This window comes from Microcaecilia unicolor, chromosome 2 (assembly GCF_901765095.1).
Source record: "Microcaecilia unicolor chromosome 2, aMicUni1.1, whole genome shotgun sequence".
NCBI lineage: Eukaryota > Metazoa > Chordata > Amphibia > Gymnophiona > Siphonopidae > Microcaecilia > Microcaecilia unicolor.
The window spans coordinates 225,875,414-225,897,581 of NC_044032.1; the positions used below are offsets into that span (position 1 = coordinate 225,875,414).

Sequence of the window (22,168 nt, forward strand, 5' to 3'; positions counted from 1 at the left end):
ATCTTTTCCCCATGTTCCCTCCCCCTGTGCATCTTTCCCCCTCCTTCCCTCCCCATGCAGCATCTTTCCCCATCTTCCCTCCCCCCATACAGCATCTGTCCCCCATCTTCCCTCCCCTATGTAGCATGTCCCTCATCTTCTCTGCCCCCATGCAGCAACTTTCCTCGTCTTCCCTCCCCCATGCATCTTTGCCCGTCTTCTCTCCCCATGCATCTTTCTCCCATGCTCCCTCCTCCGTGCATGTTCCCCATCTTCCCTCCCCGTGCAGCATTTTCCCCATCTTCCCTCCCTCCCAGAGCAGCATCTTTCCCTAATCTTTCTTCCCCCTATGTAGCATCTTTCGACCCCTTCCCTTCTTTTTCCTATCTCACCCACAACTCTCCTTCTCATGCTTCTATTGGTTGCCTGCCGCTAAGCGCTAACTCGGAAGCCTCTCCTCTGCTACATCTTGATTGGGCAGAAACTGGAAGTTGCGGCAGAGGAGAGGCTTCTGGGTTTGCGCTTGGCGACTGCAAGGAGGTTATTGAGCAGCAGGCAGCATGTAGAAATTGCTGCCACTGCCGGCAACCCATAGAAGCATGAGGAGAGTTGTGGGTGGGATAGGAAAAATAAGGAGTTTGTAGAGCACCAGACAATTGTGGGAATCAGTGAGCCTGTGATCAGTCGACGCTATTTTAGGGACACCGCTGCTGAGTGGGCCTGACCCCAAACTGCATTGTACTGTTACTGCAACAGATTCATCCATTGTTGTTGGCATCAAGAAGCATTTCCAACGCTTAATTGACACTTAGTTTCCTGTTCATCCACTACGCAGTGTTGATCCTTTTTCTACACTCATGTCTGAAAGACAATCCAATTATGTTCACCGATGATGTATAAACACAGGCAACCAAATCTTTGAGACGACTGTCTGTACCAAAACCAGATTGAAATGGGAAGTCTCGAGTTCATCAACATAATCAACTTAGGATCCTCCACAATCCACATTCCCAGAAAGCGTCATCTGTGGAACAGCCCCCCTTGTTCTGCCCCCATATTCACAGAAGCAGGGTACATTGTTATATATATTTAGTATGAGTGTTATTTGTATTCAATTGCTTTGTCTGTGTAATAGATAGCACTGTGTACTAGGGCTACTGTCCCTATAGTTTGCAGTTTCCTGTGATTGACTTCTTCTGATTACTTGTCCCTTCCCCCTGTGTATTGTGGGCGTTCCCTATTGCAGGGGCGTATCTGCGTGGGGCCACAGGGGCCTGGGCCCCCGCAGATTTTACCCTGGCCCCCCTCCCCGCCGTCAACCCTCCCCCGCTGCTTACTTTTGCTGGCGGGGGGCCCCAACCCCCGCCAGCCGAGGTCCGACCCGCAGTCTTCATATTTCGTCTTCCTCCATGGCCATGCTGCAAGGAAGTAACGCTGCAGTGCTAATTCGCTGAATCCAGTTCGGAGTCTGACGTCGCAGCAAATGCAAGCCAAGTAGTTTTTTTGGCATGGTATAAATTATTACAATTGGGCATCAAGACCTATGATAAGAAATAACCCCACAGAATCCCTGGTATCCTTTATATTAAGGTTCTGTTTCACCAATCGGTGATAGACCAGGGGTGGAGGTGTTGAGGTCAGTTTGATAAACTAAAGATAGCATTTGGGGTCCTGGTTAACACATACGATAATCCTTGGAAGTAAGATTTTATAGAATATAGTAGACCAAGGAACCCAAATAAAGGAAAAATAGAGACACAATTAAACATTGCCATATTCAGAGCTGTTATCCTAGTCATCCTGTTATAAAATTATCCTTACAACATCCAACACCAGTATGTATGGTGATTGTTTCACAGTGCAGTATTTAAAAAAAATGGTTTTAATAGAAAGTATTCTGGACTTGAAATGCTGTATGTGCAACTACTGCAATAATAAGTGGAACTAGCACACGCTAATCCTATCACTTGGTGGTGCTGTGTATGGTCTATATTCCCTAATTAAAATGGTCACTAAGTATTCAAGAATCTCTTCAAATCTGCACATTTTCAGTAGCAGAATATAATTAATAATATACATTAATATCTGAAAATACAGATGATTTATTTAAAAAAAAGGAAAGCATAAGAAAAATATCACAAAATTAAAAAAACAACTCTTCAAAAATAGCCGTTTTGAATTACAATACATTAATTAAGAGCTTCAGATGATGTTCAGAAGAAATTTTACATTTTCTTTGTGGAAATTATTTGGTGGTGGTTAAAAGGGATAGAATCCAGGCCTCCTCCTCCTGCAAGAACAAAAGGAACATTAGAATTAGGGCACAATATAAAAAGACCTCAGCTGTTTGAAATACATCAAAAGGATGGAATGGCAGGAATAGACACAGAACTGTGCATGAACAGAATAGCTTAAAGCACTGCTCCAAGTTACTAGCAAAGGACTGATGTGGAGGGCAGTTCTACAATAGTGCACCTACATTCAGGCACCAGGTGACTATGCTATATAAAAGAAAGAAGAACCTACTTTTTCTATAGAATACTAGTGTAACATGAAAACTATATGTCTGTAATTAGGCATTTGTGCTTATGCCAGCCACAGAGCTGATGTAAGTGCTTGCACCTAAATGCCAGAGATACCTGTACAAACTTATAGCATTTTATAAGGTATGCATGAGTCCCACCTATGCTTTGCCCACCCCTAAAACATATTTGACAATGGGAGTGCATATGTAATATATGATGTATTTACAGAATAGTGCTTAATGGGATTTTTGGAATTTATGAACCAGTATTCTAATTATTTACACATGTGATCAGTGCATGAATGTTAGACCCTTATTTATAGAATTATCCCTTAACTGGGTAATTCTATAAATAAGGGGCTAACATTCCCTTAAACTCTATAAAGTGGACGTCAACATTGAGGCACCAAATATGTGCATAAATCACCAGAATACTGGCATAAATGTGCACGTGAGCACATACTGGAATAAATACCAATATTCCGGCTATGCACTATTCCAGAGGTGGGCAACCATGTATGAAATCTTTTTGCACACAATGGAAACAGTACATGCAAATCAATCTCATGCATATTCATTGTGGAAATCTTGAAAACCCGACTGGGTTATAGTCTTTGAGGACCATGATTGTGTAGGAGCAAAACAAGCACTATATGTGTTCTATATTAGAAAGATATATGAGATTATAATACATGGCACATCCAGAATTAATAACCTGACTTTAAAAATGCAAACTCCAGCTTATTCTATCTTTCAATGCAAAGTCTGTTATTTGCCGAAACTGCGACCTTGCATATAGACGAAGACTGCTGACAAGAGTCGCAATGTACTAGAATAACCAGGTTGTTATCAGTATCGACGTCATGGCCAGAACAGCCAAGGACTCTTGGAATTACCCTTACAACTGGAGAGATGCTGTGGTTGTCAAACTGCACATTGTTTATAAAACCACAGCTTCTTCTCAGGGTGACCCCTTCAGTGTAGAGTCAGTGAGACTATGTTGGGGCTCCTGATGTCACGTCTGTGGCCGTGACCACCCTCAGATTTACCCTGTTTCTGGGAGTCAGTGTCTGTGCTGGCTTCTGCTTGTCTCTGTGTCTGTCTCTGCCTTAGTTTCTCTCTGGCTCTGTGTGCTGATTGCCCTACTGAACCTCACCTGTGTGGGCTATGCCTCTTCCAAGATGGCTGCTGCCGACTCCTCTATGCCAGTATCCAAGATGGCTCCCGCTGGGCTGACTTCTCTGTGTGTCAAGCCTTTGTTTGGATGCAAGGTGATTGCTGCAGCTGTGCCTCTGGTGTGGAAGGGCTTTATTAATCACTTAGAGACAACAGCCCTTTGCATTTCATCTAAGGGCCCTGGTGTATAGAGTGCTCTGTACACTGTTTCAGTGTTTGCTCTGTGTGAGTTTCTATGTTTGACTAGCCAGCTTAGGCACCGTGTGGCTTGTTAGCCTGTGTATAGCTTTGCTAGTTCTCTGTGTTTGTTCCTAGTGTTAGACTAGCCAGCTTAGGCACCGCTTGGCTTGTTAGCCTGTGTATAGCTTTGCTAGTTCTCTGTGTTTGTTCCTAGTGTTTGACTAGCCAGCTTAGGCACCGCTTGGCTTGTTAGCCTGTGTATAGCTTTGCTAGTTCTCTGTGTATGTTTCCAGTGTATGACTTGTTAGCTTGGGCACAGCTTTGGTGGTTAGCTGGTGTATAGCTTTACTAAGTCTCCGGAGTTTGCTTAGTGTATGTTTCTTGTGTATGACTGGTTTGCCTGGGCACAGCTTTCCTATTAGCTTGGGTACAGTTTACTAGTCATTGTGTTTAAACCTGCCTACTGCCGGAACCCGGACATTCCCTGCCTATCTGCCTTGCCTTCGCCTAGGTGCCAGGGGGCACTCCTGGATCCTCATTCCTGCTGTTCCTGCTTGCAAGTTCCAGTTCCGGGTTTTCCTGTAAGTCCTGCCGGCCGCCCGAATCTGAGGGCTCAACCCTCGGGGAAAGGTGGTTAAGCGTAGGTGAAGCCTAGGTCCAGTGTGTTCCGGTCCCGTGGGTTCCGCTCCAGTGTGTTCCAGTCCAGCGGGTTTCACTCCTGTATGTTCCAGTCCAGTGGGGCCACTTCAGTGTGTTCCAGTCCAGCGGGCCCCACTCCAGTGCGCACCCGTCCGGTGTGTTCCAGTTCCGAGTATTCCTGTGTAGAACTCCAGTCCGGGGTTCCGATCCAGTTTTGTCTCATCTCTACCTTGGAGGTGATCTTGCCTGCCACTGCCACTCCACGGTAGTGGCCCACGGACTCACAAACCCAGTGCTCCCGGGGAAGAAGCCTGACAGTATGCCAAGGTCCTCGAGCACGCGACACCTGAAGCCATAATAATGGGGATAACAGTGTTATGTGTGTATCACACCAAGGCCAGAATGTATGTCATTAGCACAGCTGCAGCCTGTAATTTCTGATAAAAAAAGGGCTGCTGTGTTGACATTCTATCCAAGGATCAGATCTGTGCTGAAGCTGATTGAACATCTGAGGAACATGCTGCCACTGGCTAGAAGTCTGCATCGGGTTGTATGTGTGCCATTTACTTTTGTATAAGTGCAGTGGAGTCAGTGTCACTCTTTTACTTAGGAGTCTAGTTAGGGATTTATGTGCATTTACCCTGAGTGGTTTTATGATAAGACTGCCTGTATCTTTATTCTTGCCTTCTTTGCAAATTATCTTTGTACTATTGTAAATAAATGCACACTCTATTTTTATAACACTTTTACAATTTATGCTAAGTGTCAGGTACCCCAATAACTGTATGTGCTCACAGTTACCCACGCTTGCACTATTCAATAAAAAGGAAAATTGAAGATGGGTATACATAATGGTTGGATATGGCCAGGCATGGAATATGTATGTAAATGATAGAATACTATAATTTACCCACGTGTTTCAGAAATTTAGGTCTGCCCATCCATGCCATCTACTTTTCCTATCACTCTTTTAGAGATCCTATGTACTTGTCTCAGATATTGGCAGAATATTCCAGGCCTTGACTGCTGGGTAAGAGAATAAGCCCAGATAGATTATATTACAATAGTCCAGTTGGGTTAAAATCAAAGCCTGAACTATCAGTCTACAATGCTCCTGTATAAAATATTTCCTAACCCACCTGAGATTATGCATTAAGAAAAAAACATCTCTTTACAATCCCATTCACCTGTTGTTACCAAGTCAAAATCTGATCTGTTGTGATAGCCAAAATGTTCAAAGAGGGTTCTAACTTAGAAGGTAAGCCATTTAACATCATTGAGAGTATTTTACTCCAGATGCAGCTATTTTTGGCAAAGCATGGCCACGACAGGTCTTTTCTGAAATAAAGGCCTTCTTGGACTCCTGGTCTGCTCTGTGTTTTACTTCTAGTTTTGAACAATTATATGGTTGAGCTAGATAGCTTTGTATTATCAATTTTCTGTTAGTATTTAGGTTATTTTATGTTTTTTTGAATTATATTAATTGTTGCTTGTAATTTGCTTTAGTATTATAAAGTAACTGTTGATTGTAAACTGCTTTGGTGCCTTGGCCTAATGTGGTATATCAAGTAAATAAATCAAATCAGCTTGATGAATTGTTTAGAATTTGGCAGCTAAGACTTAATGCTAAAAGCTGCAGGGTGATGTGTTTGGGCTGCAAAAACCCAAGGGAGTGGTACAGTATAGGCCAGGGGATGAAGTACTTCAGTGCAAAAAATATAGAACTGGGGGGGGGGGGGGGGGGGTGATCAGATGAGCTTAAGGTGTCCAAACAAGTAGAAAAGGTGATGACAAAAGTCAGAAGGATGCTTGGGTGCATAGAGCGAGGAATAGGCTGCAGGAAAAATGTGTTAGTGCTTCTGTATAAGTCTCTGGTGTGTACCATTCTGGAGACCCCATCTTCAAAAAGATAGAAAAAGGATGGAGTCGGTTCAGAGAGCAGCTACTAAAATGGTCAGTGGTCTGTATGGGGACAGACTTAAAAATCCCAATATGTATACTTAGGAAGAAAGGCAGGTGAGGGGAGATATGATAGAGATGTCTAAATACCTATACAGTATCAATGCACAGGAGGTGAATCCCTTTTAATTGAAAAGAAGCTCTGAAATGAAGATGCATAAGGTGAAGAAGGTTCCAGGGGAGATCCAGGAAATTATAGACCGGTGAGTCTGACGTCGGTGCCGGGGAAAATGGTAGAGGCTATTATTAAAAACAAAATTACAGAGCACATCCGAGGACATGGATTACTAAGACCAAGTCAGCACGGCTTTAGTGTGGGGAAATCTTGCCTGACCAATTTACTTCAATTCTTTGAAGGAGTAAACAAACGTGGACAAAGGGGAGCCGGTTGATATTGTATATCTGGATTTTCAAAAGGCGTTTGACAAGGTGCCTCATGAAAGGCTACAGAGGAAATTGGAGGGCCATGGGATAGGAGGAAATGTCCTATTGTGGATTAAAAACTGGTTGAAGGATAGGAAACAGAGAGTGGGGTTAAATGGGCAGTATTCACAATGGAGAAGGGTAGTTAGTGGGGTTCCTCAGGGGTCAGTGCTAGGACCGCTGCTCTTTAATATATTTATAAATGATTTAGAGATGGGAGTAACTAGCAAGGTAATTAAATTTGCTGATGACACAAAGTTATTCAAAGTCGTTAATTCATGACAGGATTGTGAAAAATTACAGAAGGACCTTACGAGACTAGGAGACTGGGCGGCTAAATGGCAGATGATGTTTAATGTGAGCAAGTGCAAGGTGATGCATTTGGGAAAAAAGAACCCGAATTATAGCTACGTCACGCAAGGTTCCGCGTTAGGAGTTACGGACCAAGAAAGGGATCTGGGTGTCGTCGTCGATAATACACTGAAACCTTCTGCTCAGTGTGCTGCTGTGGCTAGGAAAGCGAATAGAATGTTGGGTATTATTAGGAAAGGTATAGAAAACAGGTGTGAGGATGTTATAATGCCATTGTATCGCTCCGTGGTGCGACCGCACCTTGAGTATTGTGTCCAATTCTGGTCACCGCATCTCAAGAAAGATATAGTGGAATTGGAAAAGGTGCAGTGAAGGGCGACAAAAATGATAGCGGGGATGGGACGACTTCCCTATGAAGAAAGACTAAGGAGGCTAGGGCTTTTCAGCTTGGAGAAGAGACGGCTGAGGGGAGACATGATAGAGGTATATAAAATAATGAGTGGAGTGGAACAGGTGGATGTGAAGCGTCTGTTCACGCGTTCCAAAAATAGTAGGACTAGGGGGCATGCAATGAAACTACAGTGTAGTACATTTAAAACAAATAGGAGAAAATTTTTCTTCACCCAACGCGTAACTAAACTCTGGAATTCGTTGCCAGAGAACGTGGTGAAGGCGGTTAGCTTGGCAGAGTTTAAAAAGGGTTTGGACGGTTTCCTACAGGACAAGTCCATAGACCGCTACTAAATGGACCTGGGAAAAATCCACAATTTCGGGAATAACATGTATAGAATGTTTGTACATTTGGGAAGCTTGCCAGGTGCCCTTGACCTGGATTGGCCGCTGTCGTGGACAGGATGCTGGGCTCGATGGGCCTTTGGTCTTTTCCCAGTATGGCATTACTTATGTACTTATGATGAAATGGAACAGACTCAGGAGTAATATAAGGAAAGCCAAATGGAAAATAGCTTTATCTTTAATATTCCTACTGACATTCTTTCAGTATTTATGACAGATCAACAGTGAGATTTAACACAAATTAAACAAAAGTACAATGAGTCCCTGCCCTGCTGAGCTTACAATCTAACGTAATACTATACGTTTCATCTTTGCTTATACCCTACGCTGTCTATTAAAATGTTCTATTACATATTGTGTTGACATTGTAAGTAGCATACTATGCCATACTTTGTATTGTTATTTGAATATTTTTACTGCTGTAATTGTCTATTGTTTATGTTTGATTTATTCTTACTGTACACCATCTTGAGTGAATTCTTTCAAAAAGCGGTAAATAAATCCTAATAAATAACTACATTTTACTACAAAAGAACAATTTTGACTGACTGTCACCTTTTGTTCAAAAGAAACTTCGTTTTATCACTGTTTAGATTTAAATGATTAACAGCCATCCAGGTGGTAATTTTAGAAATACAGCTCTCTATGGCCCCAACAATCAAATCCCCCACGCTGTTCTAAACAGCGCTGGAAAATTAGCTCTGGAACAGTGCAGGGGAATAAAGTTCTCATGATCAAAACTAATAGCATGCAAATTTATGTTTTGATCGGGGACTTCTGAGGGAGGACTGTGCCTGGGCTTGCGCCCAAAGCACAATCCTCCTGCAGAAGTTGTTTGACAGGTCCAGGCTGTCAAACAGGAGGTTTCCCCCCACCCCACAAACAAAGGACTGGAGGTCCGGTGGACCTCCAGCCCCCAACCCCCCCAAACAAGTTTCCTTGGTAGCCCAGTGAGCTTCTCCGCCCACAGAAAAAGGGGCACAGGGGGGCTGGAGGTCCAGCGGATCTCTAGCCCTTTAACCCCCACCTCGACACCAAAAAATAAACTCCCTGGTGGCCCAGTGGGCAACCCTACCCCCAACCACCCCCCACCCTGGTGGTCTAGCATCCCCCCCATACCTTGTAATGATGGAGGAGGGAGTAGCACTTCCTCCTCCTAGTGCCACCTCAAAAATGGCAGTGCCCTGCCCAGTACATCCTGGGATGCACTGGGCAGAATTTCCCTGCCATATAAGGAGTTTCTCCCTTATATGGTAGGGAAGCCTGGCCCAGTGCTATTCTCTCCTCCATCATTACAAGGTACGGGGGGGTTCAGGGGATGCTAGACCAGCAGGACGGGTGGAGGTAGGGTTGCCCACTGGGTCACTAGGGGGAGGTTTTTTTGGCATCGGGGTGGGGGCTGGGAGGTCCACCGGACCTCCAGCCCCCAGTGTCATGTTCAGGGTGGTGGGGGCTTGCATTTGGTTGGGGTGCACTAGGCTGCTAGGGCCTTAGCCATTGGGGGAAGGTCCGGGGGTCCACTGGAGCCTAGGACTGAAGGTGGAAGCCCAGGCTGCCTGGCGTGGGGGGGGGGGGGGGGGGGAGGAGCTTTAACCCTAACTTTGGCTCCGAGCTGATCTAGGGTTAAGAGTGCAGTGCTGTCATCATGTGAGCGGAATACCGAAGAGCTCGTTTAAATATAATTTAAATGAACTCTGCAGTATTCCCTGGTGTGCTTGTTGTTTGTTGCGCCAGGGCCCACTTTTCATTCCATGCTGGTAAATGTGGTCTCTAGTGGCCTCTAGCGCCCGCATTTACCTTTGATCATCGGCCCCTATGTGAGGTTTCATTACATGAATATCGTTCAAGGTTGGAATTAAAACTGTGATGTTGTCAGCTGTTTATTTATTATTAGGTCTGCCTCTTCTGTTTGGGCAGCAGCGGCATGGGCTTTCTACTAACCTGGAAAGAACTGCATATCCCCTCTAAATACTTAATTACTCTAACCTTGTATCTGCTCTGTCAGATTTACAGTCTAGGCAGTAGCAAATTCAGTAATTAGAAGGAAACCCAGTATTCAAAAGATATAAGAGAGTTTATTAGCAAAAGCATCTTACCCAAAGATAGTACAAGCAGTTCAGACATTCACATGGTAGAACAACACTTCACGACTGATGACATGTGCCCTCAAAGGTTGCTGGCTTCACTCTTCTCCGAAAACACTGCTTTGGTAGCAGACCTTTTATACATTTTTGGTCCTATAGATCCCTATGAGCATTTCACTTTCCCACCTGTACTTTTGTCATAATTGGCACATATATACAACTAGGAAAAAATGCCCGTTTCTGAGCGGAATGAAACGGGCGCTAGCAAGGGGCCCCCTCCCTCCGTCCTTCGAAACTACTTGCCTTGTTCGCTGTGGGCCGTTTCGGCCCTGGAGTGTCAATAGCTCCGCCCTCGACGTCATGACGTTTTGACGCGAGGGCGGTGCAGACACTCCAGGGCACACCGGATATCTCAGGCGCCTCAACTTCCGTGGAGGCTTCAGAACGTTGGGGTTGCCTTTTATATATATAGATGATGCCCAAGTTCTTTCTTATCTTTCATCCAATTAGGACCGAGTTTCAACCTTAGCAAGTTTGCTTATCTCTTATCCAATCATGACCAAGTCTCAGTTTTCTTATCTCTTATCCAATTATGACCAAGTTTCAACTCTCCTATCTCCAAACTTCGCTCATCCCTAAATTGAACTTTTCTTCACCTGGCCCAATTATTTTTATAGTTTCTCAGTATGCCTATGTCCAGCTATACACAACCTTTGCCAACTTTGTAACTCTGCCAAGGTTAAGCAGGCTGTCACATTTCTTCAGTGAAGTATCAGGACTGAGAGATGCTATGATTTTAGAGGCCTAGTTTACTTTAGAAAGCCTGAACCTGTTTTTCACTGCATTCAATTTGTGACAATTATTTACACAGCATACATAAAAACACGGAAACTCGCAGCCCCCAAGACATAACCCAACAAAGCCGTGAGGACATTAAATAAAACAGGGAAAATGGTGAAACCTGTGGAACCCACAATCCGCAGTCCACCTTTCTGAATAAGATCCAATTTTCACCAAATAAGATCTCTCCACAAGAAAACCCCTGAACCAATTCAAAACATGGCCAGTTATTGCGATGTTACTCAGAATTGTTATTAATAACTCATGGTCTACAACGTCAAAGATGCTTGAATGCTGGCTATGTTTTCGTCGACCCTGTACACCCCCAGAAATTCAATGCCGGAGCCAGACATGACCTGCCATTAAATTTCCAGAGATAATGGTGGTGGTGGTCAGCAAAACGCTGATCACTGTTGGCTGATTATTAGGCCTGCTGTTTTTTAATGACCTGGGTAAAGATTTGCCTAGCCTCTTGTAACACTAGTTACTGCAGTACCAGGTAAGGCATGCAATAAGGAGCAGGAAATGCTGGCAGCCAGCCAGTTTTTAATTGCCTACATGTGGAAAGAAAGATGGTGAGGCAGGAGTAGGTCTGAGGGCTGACCTGAACTGAGTGCAGGAAACTGGAAAACAAACCTGCAGGATTGCTTATGTTGGTTTAAGAAAAAAAAAGTCTTTTACTTACTTTTTAAAAAAGTGAAATTGGCATGATACTTTTTTACTTATTTATTCATTTTTTGAGGCTGCAGTAGTCAGGAGCTGTAATCTGAGGCTCCACTGGCCTGAAATGTGATGCAGATGGACAGAGAGTCTGCCCCATGAGCAGCCTGCTGTGGGGTGGTTTGAGCTGCTGTTCACTGCCTCAGGATTTGCCTCTGATCACCGGTTCAAGAAACCCAGGAGCAGCAGCAATAACAGCTCTTTCTATCCAGCAGGAAAAAGTTAGCAGCAGTGCACCAATGCCTGTTGTCACATGAAAAGGTTATCAGGATGACAACCACGCTAGTCCTGTTGTCTTACAACAGTGCTGGGCTGCAGAGAGCACAAAGTCCAAACTGTATTTTTATTGTATAAAATTTTAAATAGCTGAACTCAGCCAAGGAGGTAATTAGAGACTTGTGTAGGGAAAAGATAAATGAACAAGAGGTTAGGAAAGAGAAGAGAGGTAAGGGAGGGGTATGATGAGAGGGGTAGGGAGGCAGGGTTGCTACAGCAGGGAGGAGAGAGAAGGCAGGAGGGACAGGGTAGAGGAAAAGAAGGAGAGAAGGGAAGAGGGAGTTGAGGGAGGAGAGCTGAAGGGAAAGATGAGTGTCAGAGACAAAACAGCTGGGAGCAGAAGGAGGAGGGGCAGGAGAAAAAAGATAAGAGGAAAGGCAGGAGGGTATAAGAGAAGTAGAGTTGGGGCAGTTGCACTGGAGGTGGGAAGGAATGTGTGTATATGTGAATTACTGAGGTAAAGGGTGTCAGCTGCTCCCAGAGGGTGACTGTGTGTCAAGGATAGGAGATGATGTGGTGGTGGAAGCAGAGGCGTGGCTAGATGGGTCACCAGAGGAGCGGCCGCTCCCTCAAATGGACTTGCTCCGATGCCTATTTTTCACGCGATCTGTTGCGTTTAAAATACACGCCAGTGTCATTGGCAGTCTGCTTTCCGCTCCCCCCACTCCCTCAACCTGACTAAGCTTCTGAGTGGAAGATGTTATGCTGAGGCCACCAATCCCCTGCTGTTGTTGTGGGGAGGGGTGGCACCTGTCCTCTTTCTTGTCTGCCTTTCCTTTCTTTTGCTCACCCTCTTTCCTGTGTCTGTGTCTCTCTTGCCCAATTTAACTCTTTCCCTCTTAAAATATGAAAACAAATGTGGTGCAACATACTTTGTGTGGCACTAGGTTCATCCTTCATACTGGGGGTGAATATGAAAATTTTCTGAATTTGGTGGTACTTACTACCTAAAAAAAGGTTGAGAAACATTGCACTGTTTGAACCATGGGGCTCTGTATCTACAGAGCACTGGGCAGTTAAAACATCTGTTTTAACAAAAGGGCCCTGCTAGATTAGAGCCCTGCAGTTCAAATAGTCCAGCAGCCATGGGTGGGAGGGAGGCCCATGCTTGGCTGCAACTAGGGTTACCATATTTGCCGCAACAAAAAAAAGAGGACACAAAATAAAATGCAGCCTTGCCCCCGCCGCCTCGCACAGTCACCTTGACCCCCCCCCCCCAAGAAAACCAGATTTTATAAGCAGTAAAAATACTGGTAAAGTAACAGAAATACATTTTCTTCCATACTCTGCTAAATACTTGCGCTAGTCTGGTCATCCATAACGCTCATCAGACGACGTAGCACAAGAGCCCGATAATGTTGTTTGAAATTGGCTATTATGATCTGATCCATAGGTTGGATCAGAGAGGTAGTGTTTGGTGGCAGGAAGACCACCTTGACGTCAGACAGCCTGACATCATCCCTGTGTGCAGCACAATTATCACAAAGCAGCAAAATCTGACGCTTTTGTGCCCACAATCTAGTGTCTAACTTCTTTAGCCACTGCTTCCAAATTTCCCCAGTCATCCATAAATTTGCGTTAGCCTCATATGACACTGGAAGTCGCTTAACTTTCTTGGAGCAATGGGGCTGTTTGCTCTTTCCAATGACGAGGGGTTCCAACTTCTCACTCCAATCCATATTGCAGCAAAGGAGGATTGTCAGTCGGTCCTTCGATGTTTTACCTCCAGTAGTTTCGGCATGTTTGAATGCAAGTATTCCATCAGGAATCGCTCGCCAGTAGAGACCATTTTCGTCAGCATTGAAAATGTCACGAGGGGCAAACTCGTTCAAGATGGTAGGAAGAACTGAAACAACCCAATTTTCAGCACCAAAGTCATCAGCGTCTTGTTTCTCACCATGCTGTTTCTTGAATTTTATGCTGTTCCTCTCCTTCCATCTTTCCAACCATCCAATAGTGGCTTTGAATTCAGTTAGTCCAAGACTTTCAGCTAGCTGGTTAGCTTTCTTCATAAGCAGTGGACCACTGACAGGAAACTGTCTGCTCCTGACTCGAGAAAACCACCGAAGAAGAGCATCTTCTACCTCCTCAGCTTTTCCCGGCCGTTTTCATTTCCGTTGTGGATTTGTATTGTTTTGCCAGTCTTCCAGAATCTGGTCTTTCTGCTTCAAGATACGTGAAATTTGACTGGGATTGACACCACATTCTTTAGCAATAGATGCTTGACTTTGTTTTCTAATTTTTTAAGAACTTCTATTCATTTAGGCAGTGTTAAAGTCTTACAGTTCCGCCGCAACGACGACCCCGGTGTACGTCCTAACAACATTCTTTCGCTTATTCTGTCTGTGGCAGTTAAAGAGGCAGTAAATTTGAAATCTCGTTGGTTGTCAAGCGTCAATCGGCTTCCATATTCCATGTGCGCGCTTATGCGGAGTCTTTCCTGCAGAGGAGTGGTCTTGAACCATGCAGATAAGCGAATTTTGCACTTATCAGTGGTGCGCTAAACCGAAGTTTGTCCCCATAGAAATTGATGGTGCCAAAAATGGGACCGAAGTACGGCATGCAGTTAAACAGAGCATGCGCTTACCCAACATGCACTTAAATGGAGTACACTGTATATGTGTATATATATAGCTAGATAGATATTGTAATGCAAAATAAATAATTAATTTTGCTTACCTAGAACAGTCTGGTCCCGTCCAAGTTGAGGGACAATGACATCGATTTGGTCTTATGCATTTTCCTCCATTTAAGCAGGGAGACTGGCAAACCGCTGCATAAAAAACACAGATCACTGAGGAGCCAGTTTTCAAAGGATGCAGGCATGTTTTACCTACATTCTTTGCACTAATTTTCAAAGTGAAAGTATACATACACACAAACTTTCAGTTTAGAAACTGTTGCAGGGACAAAGTATCACATACATTTGCCTTTTCTGTGTCCACTTTTGGAATGATAATAATGCTTATAGGTTTGAAAATGCAACCCTTGTAAACTATCTTTCACTCCCCACATGCAATATGTGCTCCTGATATAGCTGGCAGTACACATGTAGTGGAACACTGCATGCATGTTTAGGGGTGAAGTTATCAAGGTGCAGTAAAAGGCGGGCTTTTACCTCACCTTGATTTACCCCAGTAATCACCAATCTGCAGTATCACAGTAACACAGGTTGTTGATTCCTGGGGTAAATGTTACTGCGCCTTGACTTCCGTTCAGAAGATTTGGCTGGTTATAAGACCCTGATAACTAACAGAACTTGCTCCAGTGTGCCCCCTCCAACACAAAGCCCCTGTGTGGGCCCCCCTCCAATCAAGCTCCCCCCCAATAGTGCCCTCTGAGCAGGCACCCAAAGGCCCTCCATGTGGAAATGTTAACCTCCCAAATAAGGAATACCCCCCCAAGGTCCCCCCACCCATCTGAAGCCTCTCCCTATTCATACCGTTAAAAATCGCTGGGGCCTTTAATCGTGTAATTAATTGCGATTTAAAAATTTTAAACGAAATGCAGCCCTGTTTAAAATATATTGTGAAACAAAGGCATGGCAGTTACTTTTGTAATCTTTGGAAAAACCCTTTCATTCTGAGAGTTTGGCATTTAAATCCATTTTTCTTGGTACAGTGTATAAACAGAAAAATTATGTGTGCAACATATGTAACTAATAATAATAAAATCTGTCTCTTTCTCTCTCTCTCTCTATACATATTTTGTTGCCTGAAAGCAAAAGTATTGTATATGTGCACTTGATAGAAAACAGAGACAATGAGATTTAATGTGCTTATTATAAATCACCAATAATATCAAATTTTACTTTTTTAAATAGTAATGTAGTCAAGTATCAAAACAAGTTTAGCATTCAAGAAAATCTTAGAGCAGTGCACTGAAATATATTATCTCATTTCATGCAAAAATTGCACATAAGTCACTTTTGCTTTCAGACAATGAGATGTCTATATCCATCTGTATGCATGTATCTATACCTAAAATCTACACAAATAAAACATTTTTCCTCCTAGGGATGAATGAATGATGTCCTTGACTCCAGGTGGTGCCCTGGTCATGGCTCTTCCTTCATATAGTATAGTAAGAGAGCCTAATCCTTAATCTGACCCTGTATAGGCCTCTTCTATGCTACGGCACTGGGCAATTACCCCATTTGCTCCCCTTAATCTCTCGCTGCTTTTTTTTACTTCCTAACTTGTCTCCTGATCTCTCCTCTTTCAGCCCTCAGTTTCCTTTTCTTATTCCTATTTCACCAATTATACTACTGGCCCTCTGTTCCGGGATCCCTTCTTTACCTCTGTGCGATACACTCAAACGTTTCTGCAGCACAACACTTCATGGTAGAAGCACCTTTGGTTTCCTTTTTTGAATTAATAATACAACAGATAGAGAAGTTATCCTGAAGATTTTGTGACTCCTGAAGCAGGTGTTCCATGCCAAGACACAGCTCCGCGTTGAGTCATTTTAGAGTTTGGTGCTTCAATAAACTTTTCATCTCTGGTTTCACATCTGGAGTTGATTCTGAGTTTTACTGGGAAGGCCATTTGTATATACCTCTTTTGTGTACTGCTTCTCTACCACAGGAAGTCTCTGGTAGGCCATTTTTACTGTATAATATTTATTCTCATGGTTGGGAAAATGCTTTTGTTCTTTTGTGACTGTGTTACAACTCTTAGTGTTAGAAAACAATAAATTAGTATTCTATCATTTGAAGATAAAAACTCTATAATATTGTCAAGTAAATGCTTCCAAGCATAGCTTTTAGTCCAGAATGCTGTGAATAGATGTTAATAAGGATGTTTACCAAGGTGATGACAGTTTGATAGTGTGGCCACGGTCACAGAAAATTACTACACACCTAGCAATATCCCCCCCCCCCCTTCAGGTGCTCCCCTATCAGAAAAGCCAGTAGAAGAAACTTGATCAGTCCCCCATCCAATCCCACTTCCTTAATCCAATCCTTACCTCAGGCAACTTTGTTGATATAGACCTTCCCACTACCCTGAACAGTACCTATTTCCTCAATCTACATTCCCTCCCCCCTACAGGATCCCTCCCCACAATGAGATCTCTCTGAAGATCAGATCCCTCTCAGCAAACCTACCCTAATACCCCCTATCCAGCATATCTAAAACTTCCTTTGACCCATCTGGGCCTTACTGGGGGGGGGGGGGGGGGGGAGCTGGTAGTCTAGTGGGTCAGAGTAGGGAGCGGTCTCCCTCCAGTCCTGCCCTAAGGCTGGGGGTCCAAATGGTGGCTATGACCCCTAGTGTCGTGGTATTACATACATAGTTTTGAAAATACATAGCTAATAGTGATATACGTTCATTAGTGTGCATTTGGTTCATCAGCATGTACATTTATTAATGTGTGTTCAATTCATCAACTTGTCTTAAAATATTTAGTGCACATTAGAAAATGTAATGCAAGTAAACCTGCAAATTATCAATCTGCAGATGTTATAAAGTTATAATGTGTGTTAAAGTTTAATAAAATTCTGACGAAGAAGGGCAACCTTCGAAAGCTAATCAAGAAATGTATTAAGTTATGTCCAATAAAAAAGGTATCATCTTATTTTCTTTTCCATGTTTTATTTTGTTTGATTTCTATTGATAACCTTTAAGAGTGGACTAACACGGCTACCACACCTCTCTACTTAATGAAAATCTGGAAAAGAGCCAACAAACGAAAAACTGAACATAAGAACATAAGAGTAGCCATACTGGGTCAGACCAATGGTCCATCCAGCCTAGTATCCTGTTTTCCAAACAGTGGCCAAGCCAGGTCACAAGTACCTGGCAGAAACCCAAATCGTGGCAACATTCCATACTACAAATCTCAGGGAAAGCAGTTGCTTCCCATGTCTGTCTCAATAGCAGACTATGGACTTTTTCTCCAGGAATTTGTCCAAACCTTTTTTTAAACCCAGATACACTAACCGCTGTTACCACCTCCTCCAGCAAAGAGTTCCAGAGCTTAACTATTCGTTGAGTGAAAAATATTTCCTCCTATTTGTTTTAATATATTTCCATGTAACTTCCTCGAGTGTACACCCATCTTTGTACTTTTGGAACAAGTAAAAAATCGATTTACTTCTACTCATTCTACATGACTCAGGATTTTGTAGACCTCAATCTCACCTCATCCATTTCTTTTCCAAGCTGAAGAGTCCTAACCTCTAACCTTTCCTCATATGAGAGGAGTTCCATCCCCTTTATCATTTTGGTTGTTCTTCTTTCAACCTTTTCTAATTCCGCTATATCTTTTTTGAGATACAGCGACCAAAACTGAATGCAATACTCAAGGTGCAGACGCACCATGGAGCGATACAAAGGCATTATAGTATTTTCAGTCTTATTCACTAGCCCTTTCCTAATAATTCTTAGAATCCTGTTTGCTTTTTTGGCCGCCTCCACACACTGAGCAGAAGATTTCAACGTATTTCTACAATGACACCCAGATCTTTTTCTTGAGCGCTGATCCCCAAGGTGGACCCTAGCATCAGGTAACTGTGATTCGGACTATTCTTTCCAATGTGCGTCATCTTGCATTTGTCCACATTAAATTTTATCTGCCATTTGGTCGCCCAATCTTCCAGTTTCCTAAGGTCTTCCTGCAATATTTCACAGTCCCCACATGTTTTAACAACCTTGAATAGTTTTGTATCATCTGCAAATTTGATCACCTCACTCGTTGTTCCGATTTCTATATCATTTATAAATATGTTAAATAGTACCGGTCCCAGTACTGATCCCTGCCACATGCCACTGTTCACTCTCCCCCATTGAGAGAAATGACCGTTTAACCCTACCCTCTGTTTTCTGTCGAATAGCCAATTCCTAATCCACACTACAACCTTGCCTCCTATCCCATAACTCTTTATTTTTCTCAAGAGTCTCTCATGAGAAACTTTATGAAAATCTAGATACACTACATCAACCGGCTCACCTTTATCCACATGTTTATTCACACCTTTAAAGAAATGAAGCAAATTGGTGCGGCAAGACTTTCCTCAGCTGAACCCATGCCGATTCTGTCCCATTAAACCATGTTTGTCTACGTGTTCTATAATTTTATTGTTTATAATATTTTCCACTATTTTGCCTGGCACTGACGTTAGGCTTACCGTTCTATAATTTCCCAGATCACCACTAGAACCATTTTAGAAAATCGGTATCACATTGGCCACCCTCCAATTTTCAGGTACTACAGACGATTTTAACGACAGGTTACATATTACTAACAGCAGATCAGCAATTTCCTGCTTGAGTTGAGTACCCTAAGATGTATGCCATCTGGTCCAGGTGATTTACTACTCTTTGTCAATTTGGCTCAGTACATCATCCAGGTTCACCGAGATTTCTTTCAATTCCAGGCAGATCTCTTACATTTTCTTCTGTAAAGACCGAAGCAAAGATTTCATTCAGTTCCTCTGCTATGGCCTTGTCCTCCCTGAGCATCCCCTTTGCTCCTTTGTGATCTAACGGTCCCACGGATTGCCTCACATGCTTTCTGTTTCTGATGTACCTGAAAAAGTTATTACTGTGAGTTTTAGCCTCTGTGGCAAGTTTCTCTTTATATTCTCTTTTAGCCTTTTTTATTAATGCTTTGCATCTGACTTGCCAGTGCTTATGTTGCTTCTTATTTTCTTCATTTGGATCCTTTTTTCATTCTTTGAAGGATAATCTTTTGACTGTAATGGCCTCTTTTACTTTGCCTTTTAAGCATGCTGGCTGACGTTTTCACTTCTTTCCACCTTTGCAAATACGAGGAATGCATCTGGACTGGGCGTCCAAGATGGTATTTTTGAATAACGTCCATGCCTGATTTAGTGTCCTAACCTTTGCAGCCAATTTGTTTGTTTCTTTTAATCATTTTCCTCATTTTATTATAGTCGCCCTTTAGAAAATTAAATGCAGCTATAGTAGATTTCTTTTGCAGGTTCATCCCAGATAGTAGCTCAAACTTGATCATGTTATGATCACTGTTTCCCAGGAGACCCAACGCTACCTCTTGTACTATGCCCTGCATGCCACCAAGGACCAGATCCAAAATGGATCCCCCTCTCATCGGTTCCTGGACCAGCTGCTCCAAGAAGCAGTTGTTTATTACATCTAGAAATTTTAACTCTCTGGCACTCCCTGATGTAACATATATCCAGTCAATATTGGGGTAATTGAAATCACTCATTATTATAGCATTGCCCAATTTGTCAGCTTTTCTAATCTCTGTAAACATTTCTTCATTCGTCTGTTCGTTCTGTCCCGGTGGACAGTAGTACAGCCCTACAAGAATACTCCTTCCCTTCAAATATGGAATTTCTCTCCATAATGATTCCACGCTGCTATCTGTGTCATGTGGAATGTTTATTTTATTTGACTCACTTCCCTCTTTAACATATAGCGCATCCACCTCCAATTTGATCCTTTCGATCACTGCAATACAGTTTGTACCCTGTTAACACAGCGTCCTCTTTCCACCAAGTCTCTGAGACGCCTATTATATCTACCTCATCATTTAGTGCTTTATATTCTAACTCTCCCATCTTATTTTTTAGGTTTCTAGCATTTGTATACAGGCACTTCAAATTGTTTTTTCCTTTGATCTACAAGCTGCTTAGAAGTTGAAGGGTATAATGTGCATTCTTTACCCTGATCTCTCATTAAGCACACCTGGCTTACTTTAAGCATTGTTGAAACCTCTCTACTGGGACTCCCTAAAAGTCCTGTTTCAATAGGATCCTTCAAGGATACTCCACACTCTTAAAATTTTGTGAGGTGCACATTCCTAATATATATGCATGTTGTAGCAATCGCTGCCCTAACTCCACAGGCCATACTTACAATGAATGTGGGCAAACAACTGCATATGTTGTGGAATAACGCAATACTTACCCACAAAGATGGGTACATATTTACACGGGTAAATGGTTGGTCTTCCATGTACTGTGAGAAGGCCTACATTGACAGAATTGTTTGTTATAATCCTTTGATAATCTATAATAAACACACGTGCTTCATAGATCTCCCATGTAATTTAAAGTTAGAAATGATAAAGTTTTCTCCAATTTTGTGGCTATATAGAACAACTGTTGCTATATAGAACAACTATTGCCATTAGGACTGATGTACAATTTATAACTTCTGCTCATGTAAGATAAAATAGAAACAGCTTTACCAGTATGGCAGCGTGAACCAGTCCAACCTGCTGGGCATGAACATTCATAAGGCCCTATGCAACGACCCCCATTCAAACAAGGTAGGATACAAATAGCTAAAAAAAGGAAGGACAAATAAAAGCATTTAACTTAAATAGTATTTTATAATTTCTCATAGTTTTTATGACTTAGAACTTATTAGATGGAGTTATCATTAAGATTTCTTGTTTTACAGTTAACCTGCGTTATTAGTAACTAGGTATTACTGCATTAAATGGAACATGTGCTAAAATAGAACGAGTTAGTATTAAATTAACATATCTTAATGGCAACCTATGTTGACAATTACGCTCCTTAATATTCTATGAATACTATAATTATGCTATAATTAATAAGAAGTGGCCACAACGTACTGTATGAAACACAATATACCAGTGGTAGAACATTTTATTACTAAATGCATGTATGCACTTGGAACACCACTGCCCCCTTTGTATATAACATGTGGGGTCATTTTAGAAAGTTTGTTTTTTTTAAATGAAAAGCTTGCTTTCCTTGCAGAAAAAGGCCTTTTATGAAACTGTGTGGTAAGCAAGATGGCCTATGTAGGTGTAGGTGTTCCTGGGGGTGCAGAAGGTCAAAGTTGCAATGCATATCAGTATTGCATAAAATATGGGAGTACATGCACACACTTACACCAACCTCAGAGCAGGTGTAAATGTGTGCTTTTGTATTTGCACACTACTAGAACTGGATCTGGGAGTTTACTTTATCAGGCACATAGATGACTATGTTTCCTTTAAAAAATAGACTTAAAGAGGACAATTGTATAACAGGGTGCCAGGTAGGTGCCTATTCTATAAAGGAACATAGATGCTTATTTCCTTTATAGAATACTAGCTTAACTAAAATATGCACTTAACATTCAGGCACAAGTGCTTATGCCAGTCATACAGCTAATGTAAATGTCATTGATATTCTGTAAGTTACACGTGTAAGTTTGAGCCCTGTCCATTGCAAATATGCACTATGTAAGTTAAATGGGTATTTGCAGAAAAGCACTTAGGCAAAATTTTGGCATTTATGCATGTATATGCACAG

At 42.5% G+C, this 22,168-nt stretch overlaps 1 protein-coding gene across 3 annotated transcripts in view; it reads right to left on the reverse strand.

The window, feature by feature from the left end:
- Positions 1-1,858: 1,858 nt before the first annotated feature.
- SVEP1 (sushi, von Willebrand factor type A, EGF and pentraxin domain containing 1) overlaps positions 1,859-22,168 on the reverse strand; it is a 538,231-nt gene continuing 517,921 nt past the window's right edge. For 2 of the 3 annotated variants that reach the window (XM_030193746.1, XM_030193744.1), the window contains 3 exons: positions 21,088-21,183; positions 14,587-14,680; positions 1,860-2,269 (listed from right to left, as the gene is read on the reverse strand). In XM_030193746.1, the coding sequence (XP_030049606.1) occupies positions 2,239-2,269; positions 14,587-14,680; positions 21,088-21,183 (221 nt within the window). In that variant the 3' untranslated portion in view covers positions 1,860-2,238. Of the gene's footprint in view, positions 2,270-14,586; positions 14,681-21,087; positions 21,184-22,168 lie in introns of all 3 variants that reach the window. The other variant, XM_030193745.1, reaches the window with a different exon arrangement.